Raw genomic sequence first — 13,839 nt, forward strand, 5'->3', positions numbered from 1 at the left:
CAGTCAATTAAAATAGAACTTAGAAGCCACCATCTCCTATATGCATTGTATAGATAGATTAATCATTAGCTAAAGAAAAAGCCACCGAGCGTGCTCTGGTTCTGTAGGATTAAGAAATATTTATTTTAAACACAGGATAATGACCTTGGGCTTCCAGTTTTTATTGGCTGAAAACAAGCAAATCAAACAGCAGGCTAAGGACTGGCATTAAAGAGACAGTAGCGTCATAATTAGACATTAATTATTTAGACGTTGCATACAATTTTAAACAACGTTCCAATTTACTTCTATTATTCAATTTGCTTCCTTCTCTTGTTATCCTTTGCTGAAAGGTTTATCTAGGAAAGCTCAGGAGCAGCAAAGAACCTAGATTCTAGCTGTTGATTGTTGGCTACATATATATCCCGATTGTCATTGGCTCACCCATGTATTCTGTTAGAAACCATTAGTGAATTGCTGCTCCTTCAATAAATACCACCAAGAGAATAAAGCAAATTTGATACTTGAAGTAAACTGGAAAGCTTTTAAAATTGTATGTTCTACCTAAATCATTAAATAATTGTTTGGGGTTTCATGTCCCTTTAAATCTCAGTTGTCCTTAGGCCCTTGTGCTTTTACTGTCCTATTTGTGTTCATTACTCCACACATACTACTACTACTATGTATTTATATCCACACAAATATTAGAGAATAAGCTGATAATATGCACTAGGCAGGTGTGACAAGATAGTATAATTATAATGTTACATTATGTCACCCATAATGCAGGTGACTATGAAGTAAACAGAGCAGCTGCCTAATTCCCGTATGATAGATCTGGCACTGTGCAAGATGTCTTAAAGTGATACAGTCAAGCAAAACAAACATGCTCTTAATATGCTAGAGAATTTAACTACTTCACTACTTACGCACAGGAACATTCATTTTTTTGTGTGCACTTAAAAATACCTTCACTTAAAGGCAGCAAAGAAAAAATGAGTTTACCTTTGCAATAGGATTGAAGAAATAAAGGTAAATGACCTGATTTTCACTCTTTAACCTACAAAAATGGCTGCTTGTATCTGTAAAGCCTCAGTTGGACATTAAAATGAAATGTTTTATTCCATATCAATTGTTTAATTACATATAGTAACAAAAAAAAATTACAATGTGCTTTCATGATTTATTTTCACTGCTTTCTTTTCATTTAAATTTAAAAAATGTGGTTTTCCACTCAACAACCACCATCCCCAGAAAGATGTGCATTCCATGAATTTCAGATCTGCTGCACAGTGATTAGTTGCTAAGAGTAAACAATCAGTTATACCTGTCCCTGATTGGCCAAATCAGATGAAAAAGGGTGTGTTCATGGACTTTAAAACAGTGCATATTTAGCTGACAAAATAAATATTTTAAATGCTTTTAAAATATTTATTTTTTATGCATTTTTTAGATTTGTTACAATTTCATGATTCATTTTTTTATGTTTATATTAAAAACATATTTTTCCTTTTAAACAGTACAGCTACACAGTACACATACTTTAAGAAAAATACTCCATATTCTTTCCTTTCTGTTGAGCATCTCCTTCCACTAGCTTAAAGCACCCTCCGTCCGCCGGCACCTTGTTGCTGAAAACGATTGTGCCTCTTTCTGAGAGAAAACTTACTAAATTCCAAAATTAACTTTCAGTACACATTAAAGGGATATGAATCCCCAAAAAAAATATTTTGTGACTCAGACAGAATATACAATATAAAAAAAAAAGTTTCCAATTTACTTCTAATATCAAATTTGCTTTGTTCCCATGATATTCTCTGTTGAAGAGAAACCTAGGTAGACATCTGGAGAACTACATTGCAGGAAATAGTGCTGCCCTCTATTGCTCTTGCAAATTTATAACATTCTTGCAAAACTGAGGTCATATAGTGTTCCAGAAAGAAAGACTTCTAATTTTTTATCTCTTGAGAAAGTCTGGGCGTTCTCAGACGAAACGCGTAGAGTTTGTTTTATAGCTGTATGTTATACTATAACACAGTTTGGATGTAAAGATACCTTTATATGCAGATTTTATTTGTGCTTTTTGTAAGTAGCCATTTGTATGTGTGCACTTACACTGAATTAAAGAATACTACACTTGAATTGGGCTGCGCCTGTCTTTGCTTTCTTTTCACAGTGTTCCAGAAATTGGCTGGCTCCTAAGCTTACATCCCTACTTTTTAACAAATGATACAGAGAGAACAAAGAAAAAATGATAATAGAAATAAATTAGAAAGTCGTTTAAAGTCGCGTTCTCTATCTGAATCATGAAAGAAAAAAAATGGCTATAATATCCCTTTAAAGACTGTTAAGGATTGTATTTCGGTTAGTCTCAACCATTGTATCAAATAATTAGCTCTACTCTAAATTTATATGCAGATAAATCTGTGTCCATTTAAAGCCGTACTGAGTTTTTAGATTTAACAATATAAACAATTTAAATGTAGAATTTTATGAAGTCGTGCCCTAATTACTTTTTATTTTATTTGTGTTGTTCAGTTTTATGTCTGGAGTTTATAACGGTAACTACTTAAGATATTCTTAGAAGGCATAAATTGTTCGCCCTTACTGAAATCCTTCCAGAAATAATTACTTGAAAAAATAAAAAGAGGGATTTCTGCACAGTAGTCAAAATAAGATGATTTTTTTTTAATCTGAATATGGTTCATCAGTGTGTGCAACAGTTACTTGTCTGAGAGTAGCACGTGTTCTCGATCAAAGTATCTCATGACTTGGATCAGTGCAGCTAAATCATTGTGTATTGATTGGAAGCCTGCTGAAGTCTTTAACCCCTTACAGTAATATAATCACCATAAGGTGCTACTGTCTTTCAAAGTATCATGACCTGATCTGGCTGCATTTTGTTGTATTAAAAAAAAAAAAGCTCTGCAGGAAATCCTTGTATTAGCGATGGACACTGAATGGATTATATATTTTCTTTCTTTCTGATGATCCAATTTTCTGGATTTCCTCCCTGTCATTTTAGTGTATTTTGTGTTGGTTTATAAACAATGTATGCATTGTTTAACCACTATTTACAAATCCCAGTTGTGTGGTCTTTTTTGTGTTCTCATATTGTGATAATCTGCTTAATTTATTATTTTGAGTGCACATATTACCCCTTTAAAAAATGAATAATAATTTAAAGGTTCATTAAAACATTTAGTAATTTTACTTTTAAACCTCTAATAGATATTAATCATTTAAAGGGACATTGTATTGCAATAGATCTGCATAAAATGTTTTAAAATAATTTGACCTGTCATTTTGTTGTAATAATAAGCATTGCTTTGAATTCCTAGAACACGCCTCTAGAATGCTGTCTAACTATTGCCAATTAGGAGAACTCTTGCACATATCATATATAATAATATTTATTTATTAGTTATTATTTCTTATTGCGGCCGACAAAAGCAAGCAGTATGGTTGTGACCCAGAGTCTGAGCACCAGCAAATTTGTGACACCTACCGTGTATCCTTATTGCTTGTAGCACATTATCTTTATATACATTATTATCGGTTATTTCTAGAGCGCCAACAGATTCCGCAGCGCTAATATCGTATGGCCCCTTATTACATGAAAGGGCAGCAATTTAATATTTACATTTTTTAATGAAAAAACTTTTTTTTTCTTTACAAAAAAAAAAAAAACTGTTTACATTTTTTTAATAACATTAAAAGTGTATGTTTGGACACAGCTCATATGTCGCTAACCGACTGACAAGGATGGTTGTGGTTTACATAGCTGTTTGGCTACACCTACACCACAATAAAGGCAAGAACATATGTTTTGCTCTGGGGATTGTTGTATAAAGAACAGAATTTTCTTGCCAATATAACTTATATTTTTAACTATAAACAAAATCATAGTTTTATTTTAATGCAAGCAATTCCTTTTTTTGATTGTTTTTTTGTGTGTGTGTGTGGATATTAATGAGTGCTGTGCAGTTATTTAACCCTCTGACTGCCAGAGATGGTTGCAGCTTGCTTTCTTTAATATAAAAAAAAAAAGAATTGTCTTATTTTATAACTATGGTCTCATATGATGCTTAGGTTTCTAAACGTATTTATTTGCTTATTCTATAACTCGCCCCTGTTGACTATCCATCATTAATATTGGAATGATCTTTTTTTAGCATCTCCCACGATGACTACATGCAAAACCACCCCTTATATGGACACGGGGTATGCAAGTGGCCAGGCTGTGAAGCTGTATGCGATGATTTTCCATCTTTCCTCAAGTAAGTTAAATATTAACATGTTTGCATGTTACAAAAAACTACAGCAAGCAGCCAGAGTACACAGCTGCATTGTATGTCTCTGGACTCATACTGATCTATATCTTAATTGACCCTTGGTACTTACAGCGGTTTATTGGTAGGAATTAGGGCAGTAATGGCCAATAGGAACACAGTCAGTAATGGCTTAGAGGGACACAGGCAGTAATGGCCAATAGGAACACAGACAGTAATGACCAGCAGTAGCACAGACAGTAATGACCAGTAGTAGCACATACAGTAATGACCAGCAGTAGCACAGACAGTAATGACCAGCAGTAGCACAGACAGTAATGACCAGCAGTAGCACATGCAGTAATGACCAGCAGTAGCACATACAGTAATGACCAGCAGTAGCATATGCAGTAATGACCAGCAGTAGCACATACAGTAATGACCAGCAGTAGCACATACAGTAATGACCAGCAGTAGCACATGCAGTAATGACCAGCAGTAGCACATACAGTAATGACCAGTAGTAGCACATACAGTAATGACCAGCAGTAGCACATACAGTAATGACCAGCAGTAGCACATACAGTAATGACCAGTAGTAGCACATACAGTAATGACCAGCAGTAGCACATACAGTAATGACCAGCAGTAGCACATACAGTAATGACCAGTAGTAGCACATACAGTAATGACCAGCAGTAGCACATGCAGTAATGACCAGCAGTAGCACATACAGTAATGACCAGTAGTAGCACATACAGTAATGACCAGCAGTAGCACAGACAGTAATGACCAGCAGTAGCACATGCAGTAATGACCAGCAGTAGCACAGACAGTAATGACCAGCAGTAGCACATACAGTAATGACCAGCAGTAGCACATACAGTAATGACCAGCAGTAGCACATACAGTAATGACCAGCAGTAGCACATACAGTAATGACCAGTAGTAGCACATACAGTAATGACCAGCAGTAGCACATACAGTAATGACCAGCAGTAGCACATGCAGTAATGACCAGCAGTAGCACATGCAGTAATGACCAGCAGTAGCACATACAGTAATGACCAGCAGTAGCACATACAGTAATGACCAGTAGTAGCACATACAGTAATGACCAGCAGTAGCACATACAGTAATGACCAGCAGCAGTAGCACATACAGTAATGACCAGCAGTAGCACATACAGTAATGACCAGCAGTAGCACATACAGTAATGACCAGCAGTAGCACATACAGTAATGACCAGCAGTAGCACATACAGTAATGACCAGCAGTAGCACATACAATAATGACCAGCAGTAGCACATGCAGTAATGACCAGCAGCAGTAGCACATACAGTAATGACCAGCAGTAGCACATACAGTAATGACCAGCAGTAGCACATACAGTAATGACCAGTAGTAGCACATACAGTAATGACCAGCAGTAGCACAGACAGTAATGACCAGCAGTAGCACAGACAGTAATGACCAGTAGTAGCACAGACAGTAATGACCAGCAGTAGCACAGACAGTAATGACCAGCAGTAGCACATGCAGTAATGACCAGCAGTAGCACATACAGTAATGACCAGCAGTAGCATATGCAGTAATGACCAGCAGTAGCACATGCAGTAATGACCAGCAGTAGCACATACAGTAATGACCAGTAGTAGCACATACAGTAATGACCAGCAGTAGCACAGACAGTAATGACCAGCAGTAGCACATGCAGTAATGACCAGCAGTAGCACAGACAGTAATGACCAGCAGTAGCACATACAGTAATGACCAGCAGTAGCACATACAGTAATGACCAGCAGTAGCACATACAGTAATGACCAGTAGTAGCACATACAGTAATGACCAGTAGTAGCACATACAGTAATGACCAGCAGTAGCACATGCAGTAATGACCAGCAGTAGCACATACAGTAATGACCAGCAGTAGCACATACAGTAATGACCAGCAGTAGCACATGCAGTAATGACCAGCAGCAGTAGCACATGCAGTAATGACCAGCAGCAGTAGCACATACAGTAATGACCAGCAGTAGCACATACAGTAATGACCAGCAGTAGCACATACAGTAATGACCAGCAGTAGCACATACAGTAATGACCAGTAGTAGCACATACAGTAATGACCAGCAGTAGCACATACAGTAATGACCAGCAGTAGCACATACAGTAATGACCAGCAGTAGCATATGCAGTAATGACCAGCAGTAGCACATACAGTAATGACCAGCAGTAGCACATGCAGTAATGACCAGCAGCAGTAGCACATGCAGTAATGACCAGCAGCAGTAGCACATGCAGTAATGACCAGCAGCAGTAGCACATACAGTAATGACCAGCAGCAGTAGCACATACAGTAATGACCAGCAGTAGCACATACAGTAATGACCAGCAGCAGTAGCACATACAGTAATGACCAGCAGCAGTAGCACATACAGTAATGACCAGCAGCAGTAGCACATGCAGTAATGACCAGCAGCAGTAGCACATGCAGTAATGACCAGCAGCAGTAGCACATACAGTAATGACCAGCAGCAGTAGCACATACAGTAATGACCAGCAGTAGCACATACAGTAATGACCAGCAGTAGCACATACAGTAATGACCAGCAGTAGCACATACAGTAATGACCAGCAGTAGCACATGCAGTAATGACCAGCAGCAGTAGCACATACAGTAATGACCAGCAGTAGCACATACAGTAATGACCAGCAGTAGCACATACAGTAATGACCAGCAGTAGCACATACAGTAATGACCAGCAGTAGCACATGCAGTAATGACCAGCAGTAGCACATACAGTAATGACCAGCAGTAGCACATGCAGTAATGACCAGCAGCAGTAGCACATGCAGTAATGACCAGCAGCAGTAGCACATGCAGTAATGACCAGCAGCAGTAGCACATGCAGTAATGACCAGCAGTAGCACATACAGTAATGACCAGCAGTAGCACATGCAGTAATGACCAGCAGTAGCACATGCAGTAATGACCAGCAGTAGCACAGACAGTAATGACCAGCAGTAGCACAGACAGTAATGACCAGCAGTAGCACATGCAGTAATGACCAGCAGTAGCACATGCAGTAATGACCAGCAGTAGCACATGCAGTAATGACCAGCAGCAGTAGCACATGCAGTAATGACCAGCAGCAGTAGCACATGCAGTAATGACCAGCAGTAGCACATACAGTAATGACCAGCAGTAGCACATGCAGTAATGACCAGCAGTAGCACATGCAGTAATGACCAGCAGCAGTAGCACATGCAGTAATGACCAGCAGTAGCACATACAGTAATGACCAGCAGTAGCACATGCAGTAATGACCAGCAGTAGCACATGCAGTAATGACCAGCAGTAGCACATGCAGTAATGACCAGCAGTAGCACATGCAGTAATGACCAGCAGTAGCACATGCAGTAATGACCAGCAGTAGCACATGCAGTAATGACCAACAGTAGCACATGCAGTAATGACCAGCAGCAGTAGCACATGCAGTAATGACCAGCAGTAGCACATGCAGTAATGACCAGCAGTAGTAGCACATGCAGTAATGACCAGCAGTAGTAGCACATGCAGTAATGACCAGTAGCAGTAGCACATGAAGTAATGACCAGTAGCAGTAGCACATGCAGTAATGACCAGTAGCAGTAGCACATGCAGTAATGACCAGTAGCAGTAGCACATGCAGTAATGACCAGTAGCAGTAGCACATGCAGTAATGACCAGCAGTAGCACATACAGTAATGACCAGCAGTAGCACATGTAGTAATGACCAGCAGTAGCACATGCAGTAATGACCAGCAGTAGCACATACAGTAATGACCAGCAGTAGCACATACAGTGTATGTTAAATATTTGATTCCTTTGTCCCTATATCTGTGTTCATGCTACATACTCCCAACATTGTCAGATGTTGGAAGTGAGTTTGTTCTTCTGTTTTTGGGTGGTGTTTCACATTCATATGAATGTATAAATAAAATAGCAGCAAGTCACTAGTGTCTTGTGTGAACCCCCTGCCTTATTCTGTCATATTTTAACGCAATAAGTTACATGCAACTTTCCCACATACAGAATGCATGACAACAATATTGTAAAAGTATATTTCATCTTTCCTTATCCACTTTACAATAGAGTATCTTTTAACATAGCTTCCAGCATTTAATATCACAACTCAGGACTGTGTGGGTCGAAGAAGTAGTCTGTGGATTTAGAAAACCAAATAGAGCAACAAATGTGAGGAACCTAGACAGTCTGGGTTGGGCATTTCTTGGTGGGATTTGGTTGATTCCAGGTCTAACTACCTTAAAGTGATAGCAAATTCTAGCGTTTTTGAAATGCTAGGATTTACCATTGTAACAAATAAAGGGGACTTTCAGTCATGAAGTATAAAATATTTTGTGCTGAATGTTCCTTTTTTTGCCTGTAGTGTATACCGCGCTGAGAGCCTCAGGCCTCATGCAGCAGAACACTATTTTTTTCAAAGAGGTGACGTTTCCACCTCTTAGCCAATAGCTGTGTGGCCCAGCTGGCATTGTGCCGCATAGCTAGCACACTATTGGCTAAGATCACCTCACTGAAAAATAACGTTGTGGGCGGCCTAAGGCGCTCAGTGCTGCATACTCTGCAGACAAATAAAGGAACTTTCAGCATGAAGTATTTTATACTTCATGACTGAAAGTCCCCTTTATTTGTTGCATTGATAAATCCTAGCGCTTCAAAACGCTAGGCTTTACCATCACTTTAACCCTTTCGTGACAGGGTTAAAGTGTCTACATCGGAACACCTGTTCCGATGTAGACAAATTGAAACTACGCGATCGTGCATACGATCGCGAGATTTCAATTATTGGATCGCATCTGGGGGGCGTCCCTACAACCCTAGGAACGCCCTCCAGACCGCGATCAAGTCCTTGAAGCGCAGAAGGCTTCAGGACAGCCATTTGATATGACGTTCTATTCCGTCATAACGGCTTTAAAGCCCAGTGTAAATATGACGGAATAGAACGGCATAACGGCGTTAAAAGGTTAAAGAGTAAACAAGGGTAAAAATAACAGCAGATCACCGCTCCAAAACCAGGACTATCCCAAAAAATGGTGACACTATTTGGAGCTCCACTTTATAACTGCAGAACCCATGTGAGACCACGATTACTAGATAACAAAGTAACATGGTTTCAACAGTGCACTGGGCTCCGGCTACCATTAAAAAAAATACATAAATAAACTGAGACAAAATGTCTGTCCATGTGCAGCAGTATTTAATTCCCACATCAGCAGTATCCTATGGCTTTTGGGGGGCATGTTGGTTTAGCAGACAAAGTCTTCCAAATTATACAAACTTGTGATAATTGTAAATCAAATATTAATTAACTGGGAAAAGGGGAGTATAAATGATGTACACTTTAACTAAAGGGCTAGAAAAGTCAAAATTAAACTTGCATGATTCAGATAGAGCATGTAATTTATAGACACTTTTAAATTCACTTCTATTTTTAAATGTGCTTCGTTCTCTTAGTATGCCTTGTTGAAAAAGAATACACATATATCCTACACTAGTGGGAGCTAGCTGCTGATTGGTGTCTGCACACATTTGTCTCTTGTGATTGGTTAACTAGATGTGTTCAGCTAACTGCCAGCAGTGCAATGCTGCTCCTTCAGCAAAGGATAACAAATTAATTAAGCACATTTGATAATAGAAGTAAATTGGAAAGTTGTTTAAAATTGTTTGTTCTATGCAAATCATGAAAAAAAGTGGTTTCCTGTCCCTTTAAGAACTCTACAAAGAGTTTTATATATAGAAATTAATAATATTAATAATAATAATAATAATAATAAATATTACTAAATTAAATCCAGTGTGTGCATTCATGTTTATATATATATATATATATATATATATATATATATATATATATATATATATATATATATATATATATATATATAATGCAATCCAAATGCATTTTGTATGTTTTTAAATAACTTTGCACATATAATTTAGTAGCAAACAAAATATCAGAAACCCCACACTGAAATATTTCATTTTGAAGGTCATAGATAAAAAAATGTTTTCAGCTACAAGTTTTTGTTGTTTGAAAAATACATGACTAGTTTTGAACCCTCAACATTATAGAGAGATAAAAGGGTCAGACAAAATGAAATCAATCAGAGCTCAGTCAACATTAATACTCTCCCTGTCTATGCATTTTGTTTTTTAAAGAACGTAGAATTTATGTGAAGTGCAATAGGAGCTCTTTACAAATGTTATCACAAGTGTTTTTATCAGGTAAAATCTTGTTTACTTTACTTCCCTGCCTAAAACTACTTGGAACATGTTACGAAAACAAATCACTATAGTCTCTACAAAGAGACCTTTGTCTTGCAGCGAATGTGAAATAGTACAGCTCACAAAGGTGTTAACTTTCAACCCCTTAAGCGCTTCCACATGAAATTCCAGAATCAATGTTTGTGGTTTTGGAAAAACAAAGTGTATGTTGAAGGAACCAGGTATACGCTAATACATGTTGAAGTAGGCCGGAAATAATAAATTGTTTCATACACATTAATTATGGTGATTTGCATGTGTAAAGTGTACTGTAGAAAAATTATAATCTGTTCACAGCGTGGAAACCGGGATGCACAGAATTGCACAAGGCCCTATTTGTACGGACGTTGGGCATCCGATTGAAATTTTAATGTTGTTGATGATTGCGTAGGAATAGATTGCAAATTGTGACTAAAAAAATTGGAGGCATAAGCAGTTTATTATGTATTCTGTATGGCTATGTCTGCATTTGCTGTTTTATTATCTATATGTTTTATTAAGACCATGTTTAGCTGTCACACTGTAACTAACAACTATAACTTGTGTTTTGATATATGAATATATTGTAGTATAAAAAGTTTTAAAAACCATCAGCTCTGATCAATTATTATTTTATTTTATTTTTTGTATCCCTGGGCCCAGAGGTCAAAATGATAAATATACTACAGTGCCCCCTAGTGGTCTCTAAATTTGGAAATGTTAAAGGACCAGTAAACACGGTAGATTTGCATAAACAACAAATGCAAGATAACAAGACAATACAATAGAATTAACTCTGAATTTCAAATAAGTAGTAGATTTTTTTCTAACAAATTTCAAATTTATGTATATTTCCACTCCCCCTGTACCATGTGATAGCAATCAGCCAATTACAAATGCGTATACGTATAGTCTGTGAATTCTTGCACATGCTCAGTAGGAACTGGTGACTCAAAAAGTGTAAATATAAAGGAATGTGCACATTTTTTTTAATGGAAGTAAATTGGAAAGTTGCTTAAAATTACATTCTGTATCTGAATCATTAAAATTTAATTTGACCTGAGTGTCCCTTTAATTCCCAAGAACTTCCTATGTAGATACTATACAAGACCTTCAAAACCAGTGGGGCTATATCTGTGTCCTACACATCTAGTAATGTACAAGTTTCTACATACATACATGAACATGACACAATTCTCTGTCATATCCAAGGATACAGATTCTCATTAATATTTCCGGAGAGTAATTACAAAGAATTACTTAAAAGACAGAAATCCTATCCAATTCTCACTTTTTATTGACACTGTTGACCATATTACAGCTCTGTCTAAATGTTGAAATTTATTATTAGCTGAAGTGTCACAAAAGTCTGAGGCAGCGATTTCTTCATTCAATAAAAGTAGTTAAAAACCTTTTAGAAAATCCATAATTTTGATTGCTTGTACTTCATAAATGTATAAATGGTACCTTTTTAGCTGTCTCTTTAGGGAAAAATGAGTTTTATCACCTGCGGTACCTGGGTTAATGAATCTGTGCGTTGGATTATATCCAGGATAAGAGATGAGATCATTGAAATTCATTGATACTGGCAACAGGTTCTGCAGAAAGCTCTTAGAATACTTTTAGTAATATGTGTTATCTTCACATATAATTTGTGAAACTGGCCTTTTTTATTTGCTTTTAGATGTCTTTACTCGTCTTGATTTTTAATTTAGTTAAACAACCAGAACTCAACAACCTTAAAAAAAACAAAAAACTTCTATTATGCCAAAATAAACAGCACATTGTCCATCAGTGCCTAGCAAAGGAATTTACTTTCTTCAAATTTCATTTGCAGTTCCTGTTCAAAGCTCCCTAAAATCACGCATTCCTACTCACATTAGAAATAGCGCTTCGTTTTTGTTTTTTTATGATTTTAAAAAAAAAACTGAGTCTCTCCTGTGCTTGATTATTTGTAGATATTAACTGTCCAGGAAATCCCATACTTACAAATATAAATCTGCCGAGATCCTGTTTTTCCGCAGCCAGGCCCAGATGTTAATAGACATTTATGACGATTTGTTCAATTTGTTTTGCCTTTCTGTTTATTCCCTTCCCATGTGCACTTTAAAATCAAGGAGTGACTGTTAAGATGGCTGATATCTGTCAAAGAGAGAGCTTTTCGTTTTTACTTTTCACCTCTATACTTTGAGAAAATTCTCTGTGTATTCCTCCATATACATATAAACAAGGAGTGTATTGTTGCATGACACATAAGCGAAAAATCCTCACCACCACTGAAGAATCTTTTCAGATGTGTGTGAGCTCTGTACGCACATTGAAAGGCTGTCAAGTATGCTTGTTTGCTAGCAATGCGTGTTGCATATATATATATATATATATATATATATATATATGTATCTCTATTTTGGGAATTCTGTGCTTTTCTATTTAATATTATTCTACATTCTAAACAATATTTTTTTTGCTAATTTAATTATCTTGCTATTTACCAAGGATTTTATAAAGTATCTAAAAATGCTACGTAAACTTTAAAACATTTTTTTTACAAATATGTAGATATAGATAGATTTTAATATCTTTTTTTTCTTTTCTTCTGGGTTCTGGGACTTGCATCTTGTAAAATGATGCAAGACCTACCACTGCTTCCAAACGTAAGAATTTATCTCACCATGGAGCAGTGAAAGAATGACACATTTTTTTATATTTTAACTTGTGACTGATAAGTGCTTAAAAATTCCAAACAATTCTATAAAATAAACCAGACCCTCATTGATGCAGCTTATATTTGCATTTTTTTTGCGGGTTTTTAAAAGTGACACATGCCAGCTTCTCTCAGTATTGCCACATTTTGTCAGCCTTTTTTTTTTATGAGCAGTATTTCAGTGGGTTGGATGAGAGACCATTTGAATATTTCATTTCCTATTAATTATGCACTGTGACTCTCCGTGTCATTATAAAAAAAGATTTGAATGTAACAAAGGATGAAAAGCACCATCACGCAGTATGACCAAAAGAATATATTCCAAAGCATGTCACGTATGACCAGCTTAACATCTCTAATTTGAAATCCGCTGCATTCATCTTCAATTAATGCCCAAGATCCACCTTTACCTGCTTCTGGTGTCTAATTCTTTTTTAGTTAAATATTAATACAATTAAAAAAGAAAGTCCCTTTTAAAATCTTCAAAACATCCAACATATTAAGATATATATATATTATTTTTAACAGATCCACAAGATATAAAGGTAATTGCTAACGATTTCTTAGCAGCGTTT

At 36.7% G+C, this 13,839-nt stretch overlaps 1 protein-coding gene across 13 annotated transcripts in view; it reads left to right on the top strand.

The window, feature by feature from the left end:
• Nucleotides 1-13,839, top strand: part of FOXP1 (forkhead box P1) — a 946,651-nt gene that overhangs the window by 857,609 nt on the left and 75,203 nt on the right. For all 13 annotated transcript variants that reach the window (XM_053720890.1, XM_053720894.1, XM_053720895.1 and 10 more), the window contains one exon: nucleotides 4,155-4,259. In XM_053720890.1, coding sequence (XP_053576865.1) covers nucleotides 4,155-4,259 — 105 coding nt within the window. The remainder of the gene's footprint in view (nucleotides 1-4,154; nucleotides 4,260-13,839) is intronic.

The sequence above is a fragment of the Bombina bombina genome, chromosome 7, assembly GCF_027579735.1.
Source record: "Bombina bombina isolate aBomBom1 chromosome 7, aBomBom1.pri, whole genome shotgun sequence".
NCBI classification, from domain to species: Eukaryota; Metazoa; Chordata; class Amphibia; order Anura; family Bombinatoridae; genus Bombina; species Bombina bombina.